The 22,369-nt window shown below is 44.5% G+C and overlaps 1 protein-coding gene across 5 annotated transcripts in view; it reads right to left on the bottom strand.

Moving 5' to 3' along the window:
- Positions 1-374: 374 nt before the first annotated feature.
- The window catches only part of MMD (monocyte to macrophage differentiation associated), a 40,474-nt gene continuing 18,479 nt past the window's right edge, over positions 375-22,369 (bottom strand). For 2 of the 5 annotated variants that reach the window (XM_069602525.1, XM_069602526.1), the window contains 3 exons: positions 22,005-22,106; positions 19,517-19,586; positions 9,164-11,127 (listed from right to left, as the gene is read on the bottom strand). In XM_069602525.1, the coding sequence (XP_069458626.1) occupies positions 10,927-11,127; positions 19,517-19,586; positions 22,005-22,106 (373 nt within the window). In that variant the 3' untranslated portion in view covers positions 9,164-10,926. Of the gene's footprint in view, positions 942-4,262; positions 4,418-9,163; positions 11,128-18,017; positions 18,809-19,516; positions 19,587-22,004; positions 22,107-22,369 lie in introns of those variants that run through there. The other 3 variants (XM_069602529.1, XM_069602528.1, XM_069602527.1) reach the window with 3 other exon arrangements.

A 22,369-nucleotide genomic window follows, 5' to 3' on the forward strand; every position in this document is an offset into this window, starting at 1 on the left:
TCGAGTCGGTGATGCCATCCAACCATCTCATCCTTCTCTTCCTGTCTTCAATCTTTCCCAGCATCAGGGTCTTTTCCAATGAGTCAGCTCTTTGCATCACGTGGCCAAAGTATTGGAGCTTCAGGTCAGATGAACCATGGAATATTTGCCACCCATAAGAATTCTAAGGTATTATGTGCTTAGGAGGGGTTGAAAATGGGAAAAGGAAACCCAGAAATATTGGAACAAAGAAACCCATCTAGGAGTTTGCTGCAGAACACTTCACATGCATACAGGGTCATCTTCCTCAATTGCCAGAGGAACAGATGAGTGCCCCACCCTCCTTTTGTCAAAATTTTGGCTCTCTGTGCACTAATGAGAAAGAGAAATACAGATACAGTTATGGAGAAGGAAAGAGTGGCTTTATTTCTTTGCCAGGCTAAGGGGGTACACAGTAGGATAGTGCCTCAAGAATTGTGCCCCTTTCCTGGTGAAGTGGTGTTGTTTAGTCACGGATTCATGTCTGACTCTTTTGTGACCCCATGGACTGCAGCCTGCCAGGTTTCTCTGTCCATGAGATTTCCCAGGCAAGAATACTGAAGTGGGTTGCCATTTCCTTCTCCAGGGGATCTTCCCAACCCAGGGATCAAACCCACTTTGGCAGTCAGATTCATTACCACTGAGCCACCATGGTAACCTGCATAGAAAGAGATTGTCTATCTAGGCAGGCGAATGCGATAAGGATCAAGGCAGTGATAGCCTACTTCTGTTTTCTGCAAGTTTCAGAAGGGTGGGGCTGCTGACAGCATTAGGGTGTGTGCAGGGTCCAGGTGGTCCAATCTCCTAATCTTGATGAGTTTTCCTTTAATCCTGTGGTTTTGTGGCTGCTCCTCCCTTGATTAGCAACTGTTTGAATCTGCTCTTTTGGAACTCAGAGAAGGTCATGGAGGCTGGAGTCTTGCCTATAAGAAATGGTGAACAAAAAGGCCATTGTTCCTGGGAGTCCCACAGCGCTCTGCTCAGCATCACGCCCTCTCTCCTCCCGAGAGGTCCTGTACAACAGGCCCTTAGTAGGCAATCACACAAGCTGCTGCTTCTATCTGCAGTCAGCATCATCTTCCCTCCAGAGGCCCCACGCGGGGTTTCTCAGGAGCACCCATGCTGTTTAGGAAACCCGTCGGACTGTCTGCTGCCACGCGCCCCTGCTCATTCTTTCCCCGTGCCCAGATTGTCATCTCTCCTGTCTCTACCCACTGCCCCCTTATTTCTCATCTCCCTAGTAAGTCCCCACACACCCTGCACGTTTCAGCTGAAACTGCCTCTACGGGGAGGACTTCGGACTCCCCTGGGCAGGGTTAATCACTCCTCTTCCAATAATAGCAGCCAGTACAAACACTGTGATTAGGCTGTATTATAATTACTAATTTGTGGCCAAGTCCTCTCCCCAGGTGAACACGGGGGCCTGGAGAGCACAGACACAACTTACTGTCAGCGCCAAAGGAAACGTCTCAGCGGGCAGGTGTCTCTCACACCTCACCACTGCCCAGGAGGCTGGGGAAAGCCTGCTTCAAAAGCGCCTGACTCACTTCCGAGCTTCTGGAGTGCAGGGAGGCTCTGAGAGCAGACTTCACACAGGCTTCCTCTAAGGCGTGCTCTTCCAAAGCAACAGCTGATTTTCAGACAGAGGATTTGAATCTGGCCCAGCAGATGGAAATCTACTCCCCTGAATAAGACAGCTGTTGAAAAGCTAGTTAAAGCAGCCATTTCCTACCTGTCTGCTCACACTGGCATGTTCACTGGTCACTGTCATTTGGAAAGTGCCAGAAAACAGGTCAGCAAAACTCCACTAAGGCCTTGGAACCAGATAAAGGAGTGGAGCCAGGGGATCATCTGGCCGGAGTGACAGGCAGGAGTTCTGTCTTTTTATAGCATCCGCAGTAGGAGATCAGTCTCTAGCACAGATGTGATACCCAGGAAACAGTTGATAGTGGCTCAGACATGAGTTGGACCATAAAGAAAGCTGAGCACCAAAGAATCGATGCTTTTGAACTATGGTGCTGGAGAATACTGTTGGGAGTCCCTTGGACTGCATGGGGATCCAACCAGTCCATCCTAAAGGAGATCAGTCCTGGGTGTTCATTGGAAGGACTGATGTTGAAGCTGAAACTTCAGTACTTTGGCCACCTCATGCGAAGAGTTGATTCATTTGAAAAGACCCTGATGCTGGGAAATATTGAGGGCAGGAGGAGAAGGGGATGACAGAGGATGAGATGGTTGGATGGCATCACCGACTCAATGGACATGAGTTTGAGTAAACTCTGGGAGATGGTGAAGGACAGGAGAGCCTGGCCTGCTGCAGTCTGTGGGGTTGCAAAGAGTCAGACACAATTGAGTGACTGAACAACAATAGACAGTAAAGAATCTGCCTGCAATGCAGGAGACCTGGGTTTGCTCCCTGGGTCAGAATATCCCTGGGAGAAGGGAATGGTTACCCACTCCAGCTGGACACAACTGAGTGACTAACACTTTCTCTTTCAAACAGTTGATGGATGAACGTGCAACTTCAGGGGAAAAGAGACAAGACGGAGGAGACATTGTATATTGCAGTTGACAATGCAACTGCATTGTCATTTTTAGAAGTCCCTCAGTTGTTTCTCTGTGGCTGCCCTGGGCCCTGGTCACTGCTCGAGGGCTCTCTCTGTGGTGGGCAGGGCAGCTCTCTGGCTGGGCTCTGGTGGCTCTTCCCTGGGGTGGCTGCTTGTGTGCGGCCCAGGATCTAGGGCTCGGGGCTCAGCAGCTGAGGCTCATGAGTTTACTTGCCCTGCGGCGTGGCACCCCACTCCAGTACTCTTGCCTGGAAAATCCCCTGGCTGGAGGAGCCTGGTAGGCTGCAGTCCAAGGGGTAGCTAAGAGTCGGACACGACTGAGCAACTTCACTTTCACTTTTCACTTTCATGCATTGGGGCAGGAAATGGTAACCCACTCCAGTGTTCTTGCCTGGAGAATCCCAGGGACAGGGGAGCCTGGTGGGCTGCCGTCTATGGGGTCGCACAGAGTTGGACACGACTGAAGCGACGTAGCAGCAGCAGCAGCGGTGGCGTGGGGGACCTTCCTCGACCAAGGACTGAACCTATGTCCTCTGCATTGGCAGGCGGATTCTTAACCTCTGAACCACCAGGGAAGTTCCTAGAACTGATCCTTTAACAAGCCATCAAAGGTGGGTCTGGTAGGTGAGCCTCCAAAGTGGCACATGTAGCAGCAGGCGGGGACCACATTGCTGCCCGGGACTGTGGCCCAGTCAACCGGGCGCCTTTGGGTTGACTAAGTGGAGGGTGCATGTTCCCCACTGGGCACAGAAGGAAAACTGTCCAGCTTTCCTTGCCCACCCTTTGTCCACATAGTGCTCTGGATAAACCGCTAGAAAGCCAGGGGTGTCCGCCTGCCTCAGTTTAGCTTCAGCCACAGTCCCATGAGCTTTTAAGAGCTAAAAAGTGCAGGAGACTTTTTAAGAGCACTACTAACTGTTCCTCCAGGTTGCTTCTGCTTGAAAATCTCTGCAGGTGGGCTATATTGTTTGAAAAGCTCAGCCATATGGGGAGGCCATTTGTCTAGTGCCAGTCATATGCCAGAATGCATGAATTAGGCACTTCGGGGGTATCATTTCATCCTGGGGCTGCACCCTGAGGGAGGTCCTGGACTTCCTTCTGCAGGTGGGCATGGAGGCTCCAAGGTCATGAGGGATTTACTGAAGCTCATCTTCACTGGCAATCTGTCCCAGGCTGGCTGACCCATGCCAACTCAATACGCAGCTTGCAGATGAGATCAGAAAACACTCATGTTTTAAAAGAACCAAATCTTTTTGAGGAATAGCATTTCCTGACCTTTTCGGTGGCTGACATGGTTTGGGTGTCGTAAGTTTGATCTGGCACGGAATAGCAGGGGGGAGCTGCAACCTCTCCCAGGTGGGGCTGAGAGCGTTTCCCAAGGCCCTCCTGAAGCCTGGCCAGTTGTTTCACCTTGGCTTCCAAGTGCAGGGAAAGTCTGAGGGACAGTGAATTGTGTAGGAGAACGAGAGAGCTGTTGTGTTGGACAGGCTCCTGATGGGAACAGTTTTGACTTGGTTTGCAAGCGCCTAGACTGCACGGTGGCACTGCTTCTTGGAAAAATCACCCCGCTGATCATGACAGGGAACATGTAGGAGGAAGAGGCGCATAAGGTAAGAGGCTGGCACTGTCTGTGCCAACTAGCAAAAGCAGCAGAGACGCGAAGGCAGTAATTCTAACCTTGTTAAACTAAAAACATTTCTCAGGTCCTCTTGGGAAACTTTATTTTGCTTCCCAAGGAAGGAAGCGAATCGGCTTCTTCGAGGTCAGTTTCATTTGGAAATTTTCCTCTTTCACTTTCCATCTAATTGGCACATAAGAAGAGCAGACACAACCTGGAAATGTCAAGCAAAAATCTGGAGGTTTGGAATGAGTCTTGTTTGTAAAAGGTCTTCCTTTGGGCTTCCCCAGTGGCTCAGTTGGTAAAGAATTCGCCTGCAGTGCAGGAGACCCCGGTTTGATCCCTGGGTTGGGAAGATCCCTTGGAGAAGGGAAAGGCTGCCCACTCTAGTATTCTGGCCTGGAGAATTCCCTGGACTGTATGTCTGTGGGGTCTAAAAGAGTTGGACAGGACAGAGCAACGTTCACTTTCACTTTGGGTAAACCCATTAAGAAAACTTTGACCCAGGGATTGCACTCTTGAGAATGAAAACACTAAGACTCCAGGATCCCTGGGTTTAATCTGGCTCTGACACTTATCTTGAGCAAGGAAATTCATTTATCTGTGCTTGTTTTCTAATCTGTAAAATGGAGATAATAAAATTATCTACGCATACGGTTTTTTGTAAAGAGTGAGACAGTCCATGTAACTAACTAGCACAGTATCAGTCCCCCAGACATAGAAGTACTCAATTGTTTCTTATTATAATCTCAAAGACCCAGTCACAAACAGGGACAAAACTGTATGCAAAGCTGTTCATACAGCACTATTTACAGTAATGAAAAATCTGAATCTAAACCCCCCCAATTAGTTCATGACTAAAACAGGCTGCATGTCTGGTCTGGAAAGATGATGGAGCCATTAAAAATTTTGGCTACGAAAGCTATATAATAATTTAAATGTTTATAATATAATAAGCAGGAAAAAGCTGTTACATAATTGCATATTGTGGCATATTTACAACTGTACAAAACAAAAACCAAATTCCTTAAATAGCGGGGAAAGAATGGCAGAAAATATATGATGAAGCATTAGGATGAGTGGACTCATTCTAATTGAGGGCAGTCTGCACTGAGGCTCATGGGTTGCAGAACCAAGTGTTATTTCAGTTTATTATTACATGCAGAAAAGAGGACCAGAGGGATGCAGGAGAGGCAGAACAGCTTTCCAGACTTTTATAAATTTAGTTTCAGTTGGAGGATAGTGGCCTTAGAGTGTCGTGTTTGTTTCTGCTGTCCAACGTGAATCAGCCAAAGGTATCCGTGTGTCCCCTCCCTCTGGAAGTTCCCTCCCGTCCCGCCGGCATCCCTCCCCTCTAGGTCGTCACTGAGCACTGAGCTCCTGTGTTACACAGCAGCTTCCTGCCAGCTGTCTGTTCTCCACACCATAGTGTCTATGTTTCAGCGCTACTCTCTCAGTTCGTCCCACCCTCTCCCTGCCCTGCCGCATCCGCAAGTCCACTCTCCACGTCCACACCTCCATCCCTGCCCCACAAACAGGTTCATCAGCACCGCTTTTCTTGATTCCATATATATGTGTTCGGTTCAGTCTCTCAGTCGTGTCCGACTCTTTGTGACCCCATGAATCGCAGCACACCAGGCCTCCCTGTCCATCACCATCTCCCGGAGTTCACTCAGACTCACGTCCATCGAGTCAGTGATGCCATCCAGCCATCTCATCCTCGGTTGTCCCCTTCTCCTCCTGCCCCCAATCCCTCCCAGCATCAGAGTCTTTTCCAATGAGCCATCTCCTTGCAGTCCAAGGGACTCTCAAGAGTCTTCTCCATATATGTGTCAGTATACAATATTCCCCTTTCTGACTTACTGTACTCTGTATAATAGGCTCTAGGTTCATCCACTTCAGTTCAACCGACTCAAATTCATTCCTTTCTATGGCTGAGTAATATCCCATTGTCTATATGCCCACAACTTCTGATTCAGTCATCTGCTGATGGACAACCAGGGTGCTTCCATGACCTGGCTATTGTAAACAGTGCTGCAATGAACATCGTGGCACTTGTGTCTTTTAAATGATGGGTAGTTGGTCCTTTGAGCCCTTCGGTAATCTAGCTTGGATTTTCCCTTATTTAGGACAGACTGTCTCATGTTTCCATGCCAGTTTCTCATCAACTTTAATTGTAGTTTCTATGAATGTTCTAGCGACCCTTGGTCAGGGAAGCCAGTCGGTGAGAGCCACATTGGCTTTCAGGGACCAGAGCCACTGGGCAGAGCAAGTGTGTCCTGAAAACACTTTATGTTGTCTTTCTTGTGCACGACACCACCCTCCAACCTGCCCCTCCCTTTCCACTCTCATTCCCAGGCCTCTTTCCACTTCTGCTGTGAGGGTGGCGCTGCGCTGTGGACGGAGCTGGGTGAGACTCAGCTCCTGCCTGCAGAGGGGCGGTCCCGGCCACAGAGAGGGCAGACAGACAAACGCTGCCCAGGGCAAAGGACGGGGCCAGAAACGGGCGGCGGTGCTGAGGCCCAACCGGGAGGATGCACGGGGCCGGAGCCTGGGGGCACGGGTGGAGGTCTGGACCAGCAGATGCTCCCTGGGCAGGGTACTGGCTGGGAGTAAAGGCCTTCCAAGCCGAGGAAGAGCGGGTGTGAAACCACAGGTACCAAGGCGCCGTGAGGGCAAGATGTCACGGGGCTAGTCCGCGGGGTCCAATCAGGGAGAGAATAAGGAAGAGTCAGCATGAAATTAAAAGACGCTTGCTCCCTGGAAGAAAAGTTATGACCGACCTAGACAGCATATTAAAAAGCAGAGACATTACTTTGTCAACAAACGTCCATCTAGTCAAGGCTATGGTTTTTCTGGTAGTCATGTATGGATGTGAGAGTTGGACTATAAAGAAGGCTGAGTGCTGAAGAATTGATGCTTTTGAACTGTGGTACTAGAAAAGACTCTTTAGAGGCCCTTGGACTGCAAGGAGATGGAACCAATCAATCCTAAAGGAAATCAACCCTGAATATTCATTGGAAGGACTGATGCTGAAGTTGAAGCTCCAGTACTTTGGCCACCAGTACTGAAGTTGAAGCTCCAGTACTTTTCCACTCATTGGAAAAGACCCTGATGCTGGGAAACACTGAAAGTGGGAAGAGAAGGGACTACAGAGGATGAGATGGTTGGATGGCATCACCGACTTGATTGACATGAGTTTGAGTGAACTCTGGGAGTTAGTGATGGACAGGGAGGCCTGGCGTGCTGCAGTCCATGGGATTGCAAAGAGTTGGACACAACTGAGCGACTGAACTGAACTGAGCATGTGAAGAGGCCACAAGAAGGAGGCCTGAACCATACAGACCTATACAGCCGTCAGTGGCAGTCCTGAAGCAGGGGAGAGACAACCTCATTCTTTCAGGGGGATGACGCTGGTAAGCGTGGAGGATGAGCTTGTCTGTTGAGTGTGACTGGTGGCGGGTACACGAGGAAGTGGCTACAATAGTCTGAGAATCACTATCTAGGGCTTTGTAGGGAGCCGCAGTGTGAAATGGGGTGAGGAATCAGATCAGGGAGCTGGGCTTGAGGTGGAGGTGACAGCTCTGGCTGCCTGGTTGAATCTGGGGGGTTGGGGGGTCCAGTCAGAGAAATGAAGGATGTACATGGCTATGGCCATGCTATCAACCAGGACAGGATATTTCAGAGAAATGGGTTTGGTGGGGGAATGAAGAGAATGACCTCAGCTTGGGACTGGGTGAGGAAAATGTACTGGAGGTGGGGAAGAGGCAGTTGATTAGAGAGGTCTGGCCTTCAGAAAAGTTTAGGCTGGAGGTACTGATAAGGATTGATGCTTTAAAATTGGGATGCTAGAGAAGACTCTATAGAGTCCCTTGGATAGCAAGGAGATCCAACCAGTCCACCCTTTAGGAAATCAGTCCTGAATGTTCACTGGAAGGACTGATGCTGAAGCTGAAAGTCCAATACTTTGGCCACCTGACATGAAAAGCTGATTCATTTGAAAAGACCCTGATGCTGGGAAAGATTGAAGGCAGGAGGAGAAGGGGACGACAGAGGATGAGATGGTTGGATGGCATCACCAACTCGATCGACCTGAGTTTGAGTAAACTCCGGGAGTTGGTGATGGACAGGGACGCCTGGCATGCTGCTGTCCATGGGGCCACAAAGAGCTGGACACAAATGAGCGACTGAACAACAACTGATAAAGAAGGAGATACACAGAGTGAGCAGATGCTCCAGGAAGAGATGCTCCAGGAAGTCCTGGTGGACTAGACAACAGAATTCTAAACAAAACCTCAAGACACCCAATCTTCAAATAGATTTGACAGAGGTTTGCGTGAGGGTTTACTGAGGTTCTAAACTGTGTGAAAATTGTTGTCTTTTCCATGATTATGCTGACGAATTTTCAGTTCAAGTTTTTGATCCATTTGTTCTTGCTAACTCTGACAATGCTGTGATGCAAAGTGAACAGGAGGCTTCAGAACTGGAGAGAACCTGGGTTCCTGTCCCAGCTCCCTGAATGAGCACAAGGCAGGTAAGCCTGACTGTTTCCTACCCTGCAGAAGAGGGAGAATGAAATCCAACACTCAAGAGTTGTTACTCACTTACAGTATGTGTCTGCTTGGTAACAAAAAAGCGTGTTAAGTTCAATCTTACAGGATATTATATAAACTAAACCAAAAGGCTTCTCTCGGTAACATCATTTATAAAATTTATAATCCTTAGGCCCAGACTAGCATATTTTAAGCTGAAAATGTGCTTTAATGTTTGTACTGGTTCTGGCAATTCAATTATTAAAAAGTGGACTAGAAAATTGTAGATGACAGGGTACATTTGTTTTTCTTCCCATCCTGATTTTTCAAAAAAAAAAAGAGAGAGAAAAAAAGGCTAGTATACAAATTACACATGCTAGATGAGCTCAGGCGTTCAAAAATGCATTATCATTTTCACAGTCATCTAATTTAGAGACAGTGGAACAAGTCCAAGTAACAATTTTATTTTAGTCTACAGCACAATTTTTTACATACACTTTAGTGGTTTTGACAGTGGTACTTTTCAGCAGACTTCAAATGAATCGACAAAAGTTAATATACTTAAAATTAAATATACACAAAAAACAAGAGGCATCCAGATGTTCAGAACCATGCAGAAGGGATGGTCTGGTTGGTGTTTTCACTGGGCACCTTGCCTATTTGGGGTTGCAGAGAGTCGGACATGACTGAGCAACTATCACTTTTGCCTATTTAAGAATTCATCAGCAAAAGGCAGTTCTTCTGTTCTTCATTCCCATATAATTTACCAAAGTCAGAGTTCTAAACGTACACACACACACAAAATAAACCTTCCTTTAAGGCTACATCAGTACAAAATTTCAATGAACTGAATTCAATATACGGTCAAACTAACAATTCCAGTGATCATACCCAATCACTAGAAAACAGGCAATATCAGCACCGGATCTAAATGCAAGGTTATTTATTAAAACACCAACAGGAGATTAACCAAAAAGCAACTAATATGTTAATCTTAATATAAGACATTGAAGAAAAACCAAAAACAATATATTAAATATCACTCCACTGAGCCAGGCTATAACTGACGGACAACAGACACATGAGTTTGTCAAATAGTGCTTTAAATACTTTTCTGTGATAAAAAGTGTATCAGGAGATGCAAAGGAAAGGTAGAAATGTGAATTTATCCATTTAGTTCCACAACTTAAAATGACTATCAAACTGATAAGATAAAGCTAAGTGACAATAACTTAACCACTGGGCACCAGACAGGCATGACCACTATTCACTGTAATTCATAACGCTCTTCAGGAGTGTTCCGTGGATGGCCAAGCCAGCAATCCTGTCTTAATACAGACTGGATACTTATCCTCTGTGGGAAAAGACCCTGAAGAAGACATGGCAAAGGCCAAGAGAAAAAGTTCAACCTTTTGAAAAAGTTAAGTGATATCAAAATGCTTTTCTATCGCTGGGAAACCAAACTAGGTCAAATATGCGGCCCAAAGCAGCACAGAATTCAGAGTCAGAGGTTGGCAGGAAAGTTTTGGAAAACTTGCAGTTTTTAAAAATTGGCAATTTCTCCATGCTTAATAAAACTATCAGAGAAGAGGTATAATGTTTGTTCATTTGTGGAATGTTGACAGATTGCTGCAAAAATTCACATGAATGAAGAACCGCACAGATGCGCTTCAATGAAGTATTTTTTAAAAATTTACAAAAAACTGAAGTTTCTATTTAAAAAATAACCACGTATGCCAAGATGAAACATGGTAAAAAGTAGTGTAAGTTCTAGTCATGATTCTTTAACAGCTAATGGGAAAGTGATAGAAATCATTTTCTCTTAAAAAGGAAGTTTTGTTATTGCACTGACTTTTACAATCTGACCTAGTAATTTAGAAAAATCATGTAGTAAAATCTGTAAAATTAAAATACAAAATTCTGGTTTGTAAACATCAGTTGGCCAAGTCTCTCCAGAGTCCTTCATGATAGTGGAATGGAATGAATAATTAATTCACTACCTTATTTACTTGCTGTGAGGGGGAAAATTCCAGAACACAGCTTTCATACTTTCACAGTAATTATATTCAAAGATATAAAGAAAGTCAGTGCAGTCGTCTTCTTTTCTTTCTCTGTGCAATTTTCAGCTCTTATCCCACTCCTAAGTGCCGTAACTGAAATAATACTGCTTTGGAGACCTAGTACAGATTGGTCATAAATGTCGCATAAAGTCTGTAGGACTTCGGTAAAGATATTTCCAAATGGCATAGTAATGCACTGCAGCTGCTGTGGCCACAAACAGGTGCCAGATGGCATGGGCAAATGGAATGATGCCATCGCTCTTGAAGAACACAACTCCCAGGCAATAAATTAAGCCCCCACAGGCAAGTTCCTGAAGTCCATCCGTGTTGTTCTGTCAACAGAGGAAAAAAAATGAAAAGGTTTTGATGTTACTCTGATATGACAGCTAAATCCATCCCTGCAAATGCCCCCTAAGTCTCCTGATTTTCCAGACAACAAAGCAGCTCTGCACAGACAGAATCCTAATCTGTAAACATGAACTACACTTAAATCAACCTGGATTAACCTCTGAATCGGCCGTCTGGATCTCACCAAGCAATCAGGTTATAGGTTCCATGGCAAAAAGCAGAATCTTCTGCTCATCTATAGCTTGTTTAAGCAGACGAATCACATCTAAAGTGAACGGTCATTCATTTAATAAAGTCAAGTCCTTGGCTTTCATCTTTCTCTTGAGGAGCCTTCTTCCCTACAAAGGTACACTCAAGCCGCTCTGTTTATAATCCACAGCGCCAGCACAGTTTTCACTCCCTTTGTCTTCCTCAAACTCTGTTCTACACTAATCGCTTTTCTCAGACTCCTCTGTTTCTGTGAGCTTGTGGCTTCCTTACAGCTGACACGGCCAGAAGGCAAATCATTGCTAGGAGTGACCTCTGAGACCATATAGCACAATACAGTTCCTAACCTTCTAGATGCTCCAGGCCTTTTTGTCTTTGTGCCTGCGAGTTTTTTAGCTCAGCAGGAAATTAACAGTCAGTTGTGCTTTAGCACAAAAACGAGACTTTATAAAGTACTCTTGGTTTTCAAAGCCCTTGACTCATCTACAAGATGAGACCGGGCTGTGTGATGGCAGGCGAAGAGAACAGAGGCAGGGCTCAAGATGCTGATGGACGAACTTGCCAGGGTTTCTGGAGACCAGAACAGGGAGGTCTCCAGTTCTGCAGGGTGAATGGGAACCTACAGCAGCTCATGGTCAGGCCTTGATAGGGACAGTGGTGGGTGTTCTAGAGGCCTGGGCCCTGCGGCTGCAGCCTTGACAGCCTTGGAGCAGGGCCCCGCGCAAGTCCCACAGGGGACGGGGGTTGGGGGGGCCTGGTACGTGGGCTGCCTGCGCCAAGGCGAGGGCGATGGCTGCACTGGACACAGAGCCAGGCGTCGTGAAGACCCAGGCTGGGGGCGAGGGCCAGCCCCGTCTTCAAAATTCACATGGGCACCAGGGTGTTCTGCAGGACCAAACAGTGAGGAAGGAGACTTCTCAGACTGCTCCTTAACCATCAGTCAGATTTCATTTTCTTTAAAAAGTAAAACATAGCAAAACAAAACACCAGACACATTTATTATTTCCTAGAGGTTATAGAGCAATTAATATCCATCAATAAGAGTACATCATGAGAACGCTGGGCTGGAAGAAACACAAGCTGGAATCAAGATTGCCGGGAGAAATATCAATAACCTCAGATATGCAGATGACACCACCCTTATGGCAGAAAGTGAAGAGGAACTAAAAAGCCTCTTGATGAAAGTGAAAGAGGAGAGTGAAAAAGTTGGCTTAAAGCTCAACATCGAGAAAACGAAGATCATGGCATCTGGTCCCATCACTTCATGGCAAACAGGTGGGGAAACAGTGGAAACAGCGTCAGACTTCATTGTTTTAGGCTCCAAAATCACTGCAGATGGTGATTGCAGCCATGAAATTAAAAGACGCCTACTCCTTGGAAGAAAAGTTATGACCAACCTAGATAGCATATTCAAAAGCAGAGACATTACTTTGCCAGCAAAGGTCCGTCTAGTCAAGGCTATGGTTTTTCCAGTGGTCATGTATGGATGTGAGAGTTGGACTGTGAAGAAAGCTGAGCGCCGAAGAATTGATGCTTTTGAACTGTGGTGTTGGAGAAGACTCTTGAGAGTCCCCTGGACTGCAAGGAGATCCAACCAGTCCATCCTAAAGGAGATCAGTCCTGGGTGTTCATTGGAAGGATGGATGCTAAAGCTGAAACTCCAGTACTTTGGCCACCTCATGTGAAGAGTTGACTCACTGGAAAAGACGCTGATGCTGGGAGCGATTGGGGGCAGGAGGAGAAGGGGATGACAGAGGATGAGATGGCTGGATGGCATCACCAACTCAATGGACATGAATTTGAGTGAACCCTGGGAGTTGGTGATAGACAGGGAGGCCTGGCGTGCTGTGATTCATGGGGTCACAAAGAGTTGGACACAACTGAGCAACTGAACTGAACTGAATAATAAAAAATGCCCTGTGTACGTCTATTAGGGACATTTTCCTTAGAGAGGGTTAGGTTTTCCTAATGGAGGGTTAGGATTCTTATAGGAGCATCTGACCCCCAGTGAAGAGTCACTGATCTAACACAGCCTCCTTAGAGATGAAGAGACTGAAGTCAGAGAGATAAGTACTGCTTTATCAACTTTCAAAGAACCAGAACATGGTTAATCTTAAAAGCAGATTACGTCTGCTTCATTATCAACGCCATTACTGTGTTTCTGTGTCCCTATTAAATGTTTGAAACATTCATTTAATCTTCACAATCCTAAATTAGGTATTTTTATCTCAACTCCACAGATGAGAAACCTAGAACACACAGAGGATAAATAATTTACCCATGGCCACAGAGCCTTTAAGTATCAGAATCAGGATTTGAATCAAGACCAAGGTGTTTTGTTTCCTGAAGTCACATTCCTTTTTCAGGGAGGGAGGGAGCTCTTTTAAAAATTGATGATTCATTTATATAGTGTAATGCATAGATATTAAGTGGACTGTAAGGTTTTGTGAAATGCACACTTCTATAAGATGATGCTGTCAAAAGTGCTGCACTCAATATGCCAGCAAATTTGGAAAACTCAGCAGTGGCCACAGGACTGGAAAGGTCAGTTTTCATTCCAATCCCAAAGAAAGGCAATGCCAAAGAATGCTCAAACTACTGCACAATTGCACTCATCTCACATGCTAGTAAAGTAATGCTCAAAATTCTCCAAGCCAGGCTTCAGCAATACGTGAACCGTGAACTTCCTGATGTTCAAGCTGGTTTTAGAAAAGGCAGAGGAACCAGAGATCAAATAGCCAACATCCACTGGATCATGGAAAAAACAAAAGGGTTCCAGAAAAACAGCTATTTCTGCTTTATTGACTATGCCAAAGCCTTTGACTGTGTGGATCACAATAAACTGTGGAAAATTCTGAAAGAGATGGGAATACCAGACCACCTGACCTGCCTCTTGAGAAATCTGTATGCAGGCCAGGCAGCAACAGTTAGAATTGGATATGGAACAGCAGACTGGTTCCAAATAGGAAAAGGAGTACATCAAGGCTGTATATTGTCACCCTGCTTATTTAACTTCTATGCAGAGTACATCATGAGAAATGCTGGGCTGGAAAAAGCACAAGCTGGAATCAAGATTGCCGGGAGAAATATCAATAACCTCACATATGCAGATGACACCACCCTTATGGCAGAAAGTGAAGAGGAACTAAAAAGCCTCTTGATGAAAGTGAAAGAGGAGAGTGAAAAAGCTGGCTTAAAGCTCAACATTCAGAAAACTAAGATCATGGCATCTGGTCCCATCACTTCATGGGAAATAGATGGGGAAACAGTGGAAACAGTGTCAGACTTTATTTTTGGGGGCTCCAAAATCACTGCAGATGGTGACTGCAGCCATGAAATTAAAAGACACTTACTCTTTGGAAGAAAAGTTATGATCAACCTAGATAGCATATTCGAAAGCAGAGACATTACTTTGCCGACTAAGGTCTGTCTAGTCAAGGCTATGGTTTTTCCAGTAGTCATGTATGGATGTGAGAGTTGTACTGTGAAGAAGGCTGAGCGCCGAAGAATTGATGCTTTTGAACTATGGTGTTGGAGAAGACTCTTGAGAGTCCCTTGGACTGCAAGGAGATCCAACCAGTCCATTCTGAAGAAAATCAGCCCTGGGATTTCTTTGGAAGGAATGATGCTAAAGCTGAAACTCCAGTACTTTGGCCACGTCATGCGAAGAATTGACTCACTGGAAAAGACTTTGATGTTGGGAGGGATTGGGGGCAGGAGGAGAAGGAGACGACAGAGGATGAGATGGCTGGATGGCATCACTGACTCGATGGACCTGAGTTTGAGTGAACTCTGGGAGTTGGTGATGGACAGGGAGGCCTGGCGTGCTGTGATTCATGGGGTCGCAATGAGTCGGACACGACTGAGCGACTGAACTGAACCGAACTGATGTAACTCATATTACCCCTATCAAGATACACAAATATCCTAACACTCCAGAAAGTTCTTTGGTGATCCTTCCCAATCCTAGACAACCCCTTCCACTAAGGCAACCGCGGTTCTTGTTGCTATTACCACAGACTAAGACTCTCCATTTGAGAACCTCACATAAATGGAATTATACTCTATGTACAGTTTTGCGTCTGGCTTCTTTTTTGCTCAATACAGTATTTTTGGTGCTAGTAATAAAGAACTTGCCTGCCAATGCAGGAGATGTAAGAGATGCGGGTTCAATCCCTGGGTCAGGAAGATTCCCTAGATGAGAAAATGGCAACCCATTCCAGCATTCTTACCTGGAAAATCTCATGGACAGAGGAGCCTGGCGGGCTACAGCCCATGGGGTTGCAAAGAGTCAGCCACGACTAAAGCGACTCAGCATGCAAGTGTGCACCTGCACGCATGCGGGTGCTAAAGCCATTCATTCCTATTACTTAGCATTGTATCAAGTTAAGAGATAATTAGTTTATCCTTTCCATTTGGGGCTATCATGAACAAAGTTTAACACTTAGACTGGTTTACAAGTCCTTTTGTAGATACATGTTTTCATTTTTGCTGAACTATAAATATGTGCTTAATTTTATAATAAACTGCTAAGCAGATTACCAAAGTGGTTACATTTTATATTTCCAAAACAGTGAATCGAGGCTCTAGTTATTTCACATCCTTGTTGGTATTTGGTGGCGTCAGCCTTTTTAATTTAACTATTCAGTATGGTGTGGTGGTAAGCTTTTAATTTTCATTTCCCTGATTTCTGAGATGACTGGTGACAATGAGCAGTTTTTCAAGGGTTTACTGGATACCTGTATCTCTTTCTCTTGTTATTATTGATTTAGAGTGGTACAGTGTTTGGTACACATCCTTTGTCAGATACATATAGAGAAAGCAAATAGTTTCTCCCAGCCTGAGGCCTGACTGTTCAAATTCATTGATCTTTTCTTCTGCAGTATCCCATCTGTTGTGAAATTCCTCCAATACATTTTTTTTTCAACATATAGTTTTCAGATCTAGGATTTTCATTAGGCTCTTCTTGCTTATATAGCAATATTTGTTTAGATAATGGATGCTAAGAGTACAGATTTTGTTGTCTTCCAAATGTTGAGTTTGTTCCGTTGTTTACTAGATCAACTTTTATCCTTTGAGGTTTCTGGGCTTTGTTATGGGAGTGCCACAGCTTTGTCTAAGACTTGATCTTGCTAGGGTCAATGGAATACTTGTTTTGCTCTGTGTGGTCTCTCCTTTCTGGCTGGTTGGAACTCTGGGGTCTCCAGTACTGGGCTCATTCAAGAATATCCACTTACTTCACAGCCTTTCAATAGCTATCTTCAGCTAGCGTATGCAGCATCTTGCCCAGCACAAATGCAGCTTAGTATTTGGGCAAGGGCACAAGGAAATCCCTTTGTAGATTTCTGGAGACTCTTCTCTGTGAAGCTCCCTCATCTCCAGGACCCTGCCCCAACCTGGGGAGCTGAACTGCTGGTTTGTTTCCTCCACCCAGATGGCTGCTCCTGGACTCCACTTTCTTTCACTGTACTTTGCAAAGCATTCCAAACAGGGAGAAAACTGCAGTCCATTTGAAGCTCATCTTTTGGTTTCTCTCTCCTCAAGGATCATAGTCCTATATGTCTGTGTCCAATGCCAAAAAACTGTCGTTCATGCACTTTACCCATTTTTTATAGCTCTTTGGGGCAGAAGGGTAATTCTGACACTCGTTACTCTGACTGCAACACCGAAGGTTTGAGTCTTCCTCATCTGTGCTGCTCCTGTTCCTTCAGATGCCTGCGTGGTTCCTTCTGACCTGCTCTCTGCTCGCTGCTTTCACCACAGGACTCGTGTCCGCTGCACGGTCACACCCCTCACACGCCTGTGCACATTCGGAGGCTCCTGCTTCCCCGTCCCCGGGCCTTCCTCCACGCTGGGTCCATCTCCGCGCCACGTGCGCCACTCCTCCGCCTCTTGGCTCCCGCCTGTCCTTCTGAATCAGCGTGAACAGCGTTTCCTCGGGTATTCTGTCAGGCCCTCCCAGAGCAGGCTGCACTTTCCACAAAGCCTTATAAAACTTGATAGCCGCTTCTTATTTTGTATGAATTGTATTTTTCTGCTTGATTCTATCAGGGCAAGGGTGGGGATTTTCCTGTTTGATTAACGTGAACAGTAGTCACCTGTTATTGTACCACTTGAAAATGTCCATGAAAGATTTACACTAGTAAAAATACTGGATAAACTTGTTTTTACGATACCCAGAGGCAATTTACTTGAAGCTTCACTCTAATCATTAGTAACCCATCAACACAGACCTTGCTCTGGGTGTCCTCAATTGCCTTCCAAGCAGAGTTTCTCACTTCTGTCTTTCACCTCCCTCCTCTCACCATTCCCTGATGCCTTTACCAACTAAAGTGAAAGTGAAAATGAAAATGAAGTCACTCAGTCGTCTCCGACTCTTTGCGACCCCGTGGACTGTAGCCCACCCGGCTTCTCCATACATGGGATTCTCCAGGCAAGAATACTGGAGTGGGTTGCCATTTCCTTCTCCAGGGGATCTTCCCAACCCAGGGATCGAAACTGGGTCTCCTGCATTGCAGGCAGACGCTTTAACTGCTGAGCTATATATATTTTCGGTGCAAGGTAAGTTACTAAAGCCATTGTAGATCTCATATCTCAAAGAACATATCTCGTTACAATCTCATAAAACATACCCCTTGAAAAAACACAAGCAAACATAAATCCTAAATCTTTTACAGGTATTTTTGTGACCAGGGCAAGAACTATACACAGCAAAATTCTTACAAAGTGCCTGTGAGCTCAGGAGTGAAATTACAGGTACATTTCTAATCCTTGCAGGCTAAGAAGAGAGTTCAACTAACCAAACCATGAGTTCCTTAATTAATACAGTAGCCAGTGCCCAAAAATGCAGAGTATAGACTGGAAATACATAAGCTAAAGGCACAGGTGAGCAGTGGGCAGGATTGTGAGGTCGTTACGTTACTATTCCAAACTGACAAATAAACATGGATTTCTCAACACTGGTTAGTCTGACTCATACAGGTAATGCCACATTTTCACTCATTAAAGTCCCCAAAGGAAAATTTCAAGCAAAGTTAAAAGACAAACAAACAAACAAACACTTTCCTGGGAAAGAGAAATAATACGACTTAAAAGCAAGTGAAAAGAAATGTAAGAGTGAAGGGATTCAAGAAATATCCAATAAAATGTTGAGCCAAATGACCTTTTGAAGTTCTTCCAATGCTTAAATTTTAAGAAGTCATTAATTTACTGTTTACAATAGCCAAGACATGAAAGCGACCTAAATGTTCATCAACAGAGGAATGAATAAAGAAGATGCGGAACACATGTACAATGGAATATTACTCCACTGTAACTGAGTAATATTTTTAATATTACAAGCCATTAAAAAGAATGAGATAATGCCATCCGCAGCAACATGGATGGACCTGGAGATCGTCATACCGAGGGCAGTAAGTCAGAGGAGAAATATTGTATGACATCCTTTATGTGTGAAATCTAAAAAGAAATGAAACAAATGAACTTATTCACAAAATAAATACAGACCCACAGACTCAGAAAAGGAAGTTATGGTTGCCAGGAGGGGAGGATGGCAGGAAGGGACAGTGAGGGAGTCTGGACTGACATGCACACACTGTTATATTTAAAATGGACAACCACAAGGCCCTCCTGTACAGCATGGGGAACGCTGCTTGATGTCATGTGGCAGCCTGGACGGGAGGGGAGTTTGGGAGAGAATGGATACAAGTGTATGCAGAGGTGCTCTGCTGTGCAGCTGGAACCATCACGGCATTATTAATTAATTATACTCCAATATAAAATAAAAAGATTTTTAAAAAATTTACCCTTGTCCATGAATTTAGGTTTAAGACACTAAGTAACTTAAAAAATTCCCGCCTTCACATTATCTCACACCTCTTTGGGTAAAGGGTAGGAGTTGGGTGAATAGAAAGGTTATCCCAAAGAACAAATACAGCAGATTACCATATGGAAGAAGACACTTGGATATACAGCTTTTCCAAACTATAGACAGCAAGTAGTGCAAGTTGTGGCACTTTGTAATTGATATATTTTTTCTTTTGAGTCTCTAATAGGCATATTATAACTTCAGAAATAAAAACTAGAAATTGTATCTATAGACATATTACAAGTCACAGTGATTGGAAAGAAAATAAGGTGAAATAACTAAATTATGAAGAAACTTACCATTGATGTTACCACCAAGGCAGGAGAAAAGCCCATTGTGAGATAGAAAAAGAGCTCAATCACCTTATACCTGCAGAGGAGAAATGTGTTAATATAATTTATCTATTCCTACAACACTTAAACCATTTCCTCACCATTTTTTTCTTTTTTCTTCTGAAATACAAATGTAAACTCTTAATGAAATATATTTCATTTCTAATGAAATGTATTTTCCCTACAGGAGACCCCAAGCCTCTAACTGAAATACTGTGGTTGAGTACAACAATGAACTAATATTTCTTTCAGGATTGTTGTTGTTTAGTCATTAAATCCTATCTGACCCTTCTGGGACCCCATGGACTCCAGCCCTCCCGGCTCCTCTGTCCATAGGATTCTCCAGGCAGGAATACTGGAGTGGGTCGCCATTCCCTTCTCCAGGGGATCCTCCTGACCCAGGGACTGAATCTGCGTCTCCTGCATTGGCAGGCGGATTCTTTACCACTGAGCCCCCAGGGAAGCCCTTTCAGGATTGATAAGGCATCAAATTCTACATGCTGCATGGAAAATGTTCTTTGCCCAAAGTTATCACTGAATCCAGTTAACCACGCACTTTCCCTTTCTAATCCCAGTGTTTGCCTTCACCATCATTCCAATTCATCACTATAAGATACTGAAATTATGAAGCTGCACAAGGAATAGCTTGGCGCCTCCTCTATCAGTGGCAAAGGGATGGGAGCCTTAAAGAACTAAGGGAATGTGTTTCTGATTGTCTGTTTTGTATCTGCAGAAACTCTGCACAAAATTTGTTAAGGCTCATCACCTTAGATGCAGATTACTTGAAAATGCTAAAAAAAAAAAAAACACTGTACTGAAATTCAAGTTATATTTATGCCTAGTCAAACTACACTTTAAGTTTCTCGAAGGCAAAGACCAAAGTATATTTATGTTTGGATCTGCAGGGCCTAGAACAGTATGTGGCACCATTTAGGTTTTCCCTAATACCTGCCAAACCAAATGGCCAAGGGTGACTCGCATCTCGTTCTTAGTGTTTTGCACTCAAAGTCCACCGGGAAGTAATCATATCAGGGAACTGGGGAAGAATGTGGGTTTGGTTTACATCAGAAGGCCTGAAATAGGAGAAAAAATAGTTGTCTTACTTTACTTCCTATTTTATCCAAGGGTATAAATTAGGGGTTTGAGTCTGGGAAGCAAACTGTTCCCTTGGATATATATATATATATATAAAATGCATAACACCACTCAGAATTGCTAATTATGGTCAAAAATGCACTTAAGTGAATTTCAAAGTTACAGAGAAGTTAGCTAAAACTACTATTTTCTTCTGAAAAGAGAAAACAATTTATTACTTTGTGACAAGCACGTTATATTCAATTCTGAGGGCCATTCTGCCAAAAACAATAGATAAAGAATTTAATAAACTGTCTCCAAATAAATGATCTCATGGTTGTGAGTTTCTCAAGCTCAGGCGTATGAAATGACAGAAAGAGCCATGGAGTAGGAACTAGGCCGCCTGGGTCCTAATTCCAGACGTGTCGCTGATTTCATGCGTGACTACATGTTCTCAGTTTTCAAGCATGAAGCAGAAATAGATGACTTGAAGGTCTCTTCCAGAACTAAGATGCTAAATTTCAATAAGCTTTCTTTTTATATTGCTTCACACACCAGGACCTTTGAGTAACAGGTTTAAAAAAATGTGTTCCATGGTGAGGATACTAAGAGCAATGGCACCCCACTCCAGTGCTCTTGCCTGGAAAATCCCGGGGATGGAGGAGCCTGGTGGGCTGCAGTCCATGGGGTCGCTAGAGTCGGGCATGCCTGAGCAACTTCACTTTCATGCATTGGAGAAGGAAATGGCAACCCACTCCAGTGTTCTTGCCTGGAGAATCCCAGGGACAGGGGAGCCTGGTGGGCTGCCGTCTATGGGGTCGCCCAGAGTCGGACACGACTGAAGCGACCTAGCAGCAGCAGCAGCAGCAGCAGCATACCCTTCCAAACATCCCCCTTCCCAGGAGTCCTAGGTTGGAACAGCCTCTGGGTCCCTAACTAGGTTAAGTGTTATGCTGAGGGCTCAATATCTATTATCTCCAACCTTCCTAGAAACTTAGAAAAGCAGCTATTTTTCTCATGTGGTAACTGTAAGTCACAGAGGGTCTGGCTAGTGTGCAGAAACGACTAGTCTGGCTGAGGATGTGAAGTGAAGGCTGGCTCATTCCAGAGTCAGAACTGCACTGCCATTGCAGACGAGGGAGAAGGCGGCTTTGTCTTTTAGCTACATCATGCGTTACACAGGTACCGTTCATTTGTCTGCAGCAATCTGTCTGCCAGTGATAAAGAGCAAATGGTTCTGAAGATTTGTTAAAACAATATATATTCTGTTTATGTATTTCTACTATTTTGAAGTGCAAATGTAAAGTAAATCATACTGTAATGTAGATAAAATTTAGGAAGTTAATTTTAAAGGTATTAAATGTAAATTATTTTCTCTTACTTTTCATGGTAGAGAAATACATAAATGGTTCCTCCAGCTGCCATGAGCCAGATAAACCAACGCATATGAGATGCCAGGGGTCCAAGTTCACGGAGATTTAACCTAAAAACGTAAACATGACAACAGAGAACAGAAGTGATAAATGAAAGGAGTTCATACAACCTGTTTTCCTCTAGTCCTGAAAACTGAGAGAGAAGGAATGAGGATAAGACCAGAAAGAAAAAGCGCTCACCATGTGTTGGAGGTATTTGGGCAACTGGGGTCAAATTAATAACTGAAAGATAAAATTGTCGTTCAACCTTTAAGACTTAGAATCAGTTCCAGTGTGGTTTAAAACAGAACCAGCCGAAAGGAGACATGGGGAG

The sequence above is a fragment of the Ovis canadensis genome, chromosome 11, assembly GCF_042477335.2.
Source record: "Ovis canadensis isolate MfBH-ARS-UI-01 breed Bighorn chromosome 11, ARS-UI_OviCan_v2, whole genome shotgun sequence".
Taxonomy (NCBI): Eukaryota; Metazoa; Chordata; class Mammalia; order Artiodactyla; family Bovidae; genus Ovis; species Ovis canadensis.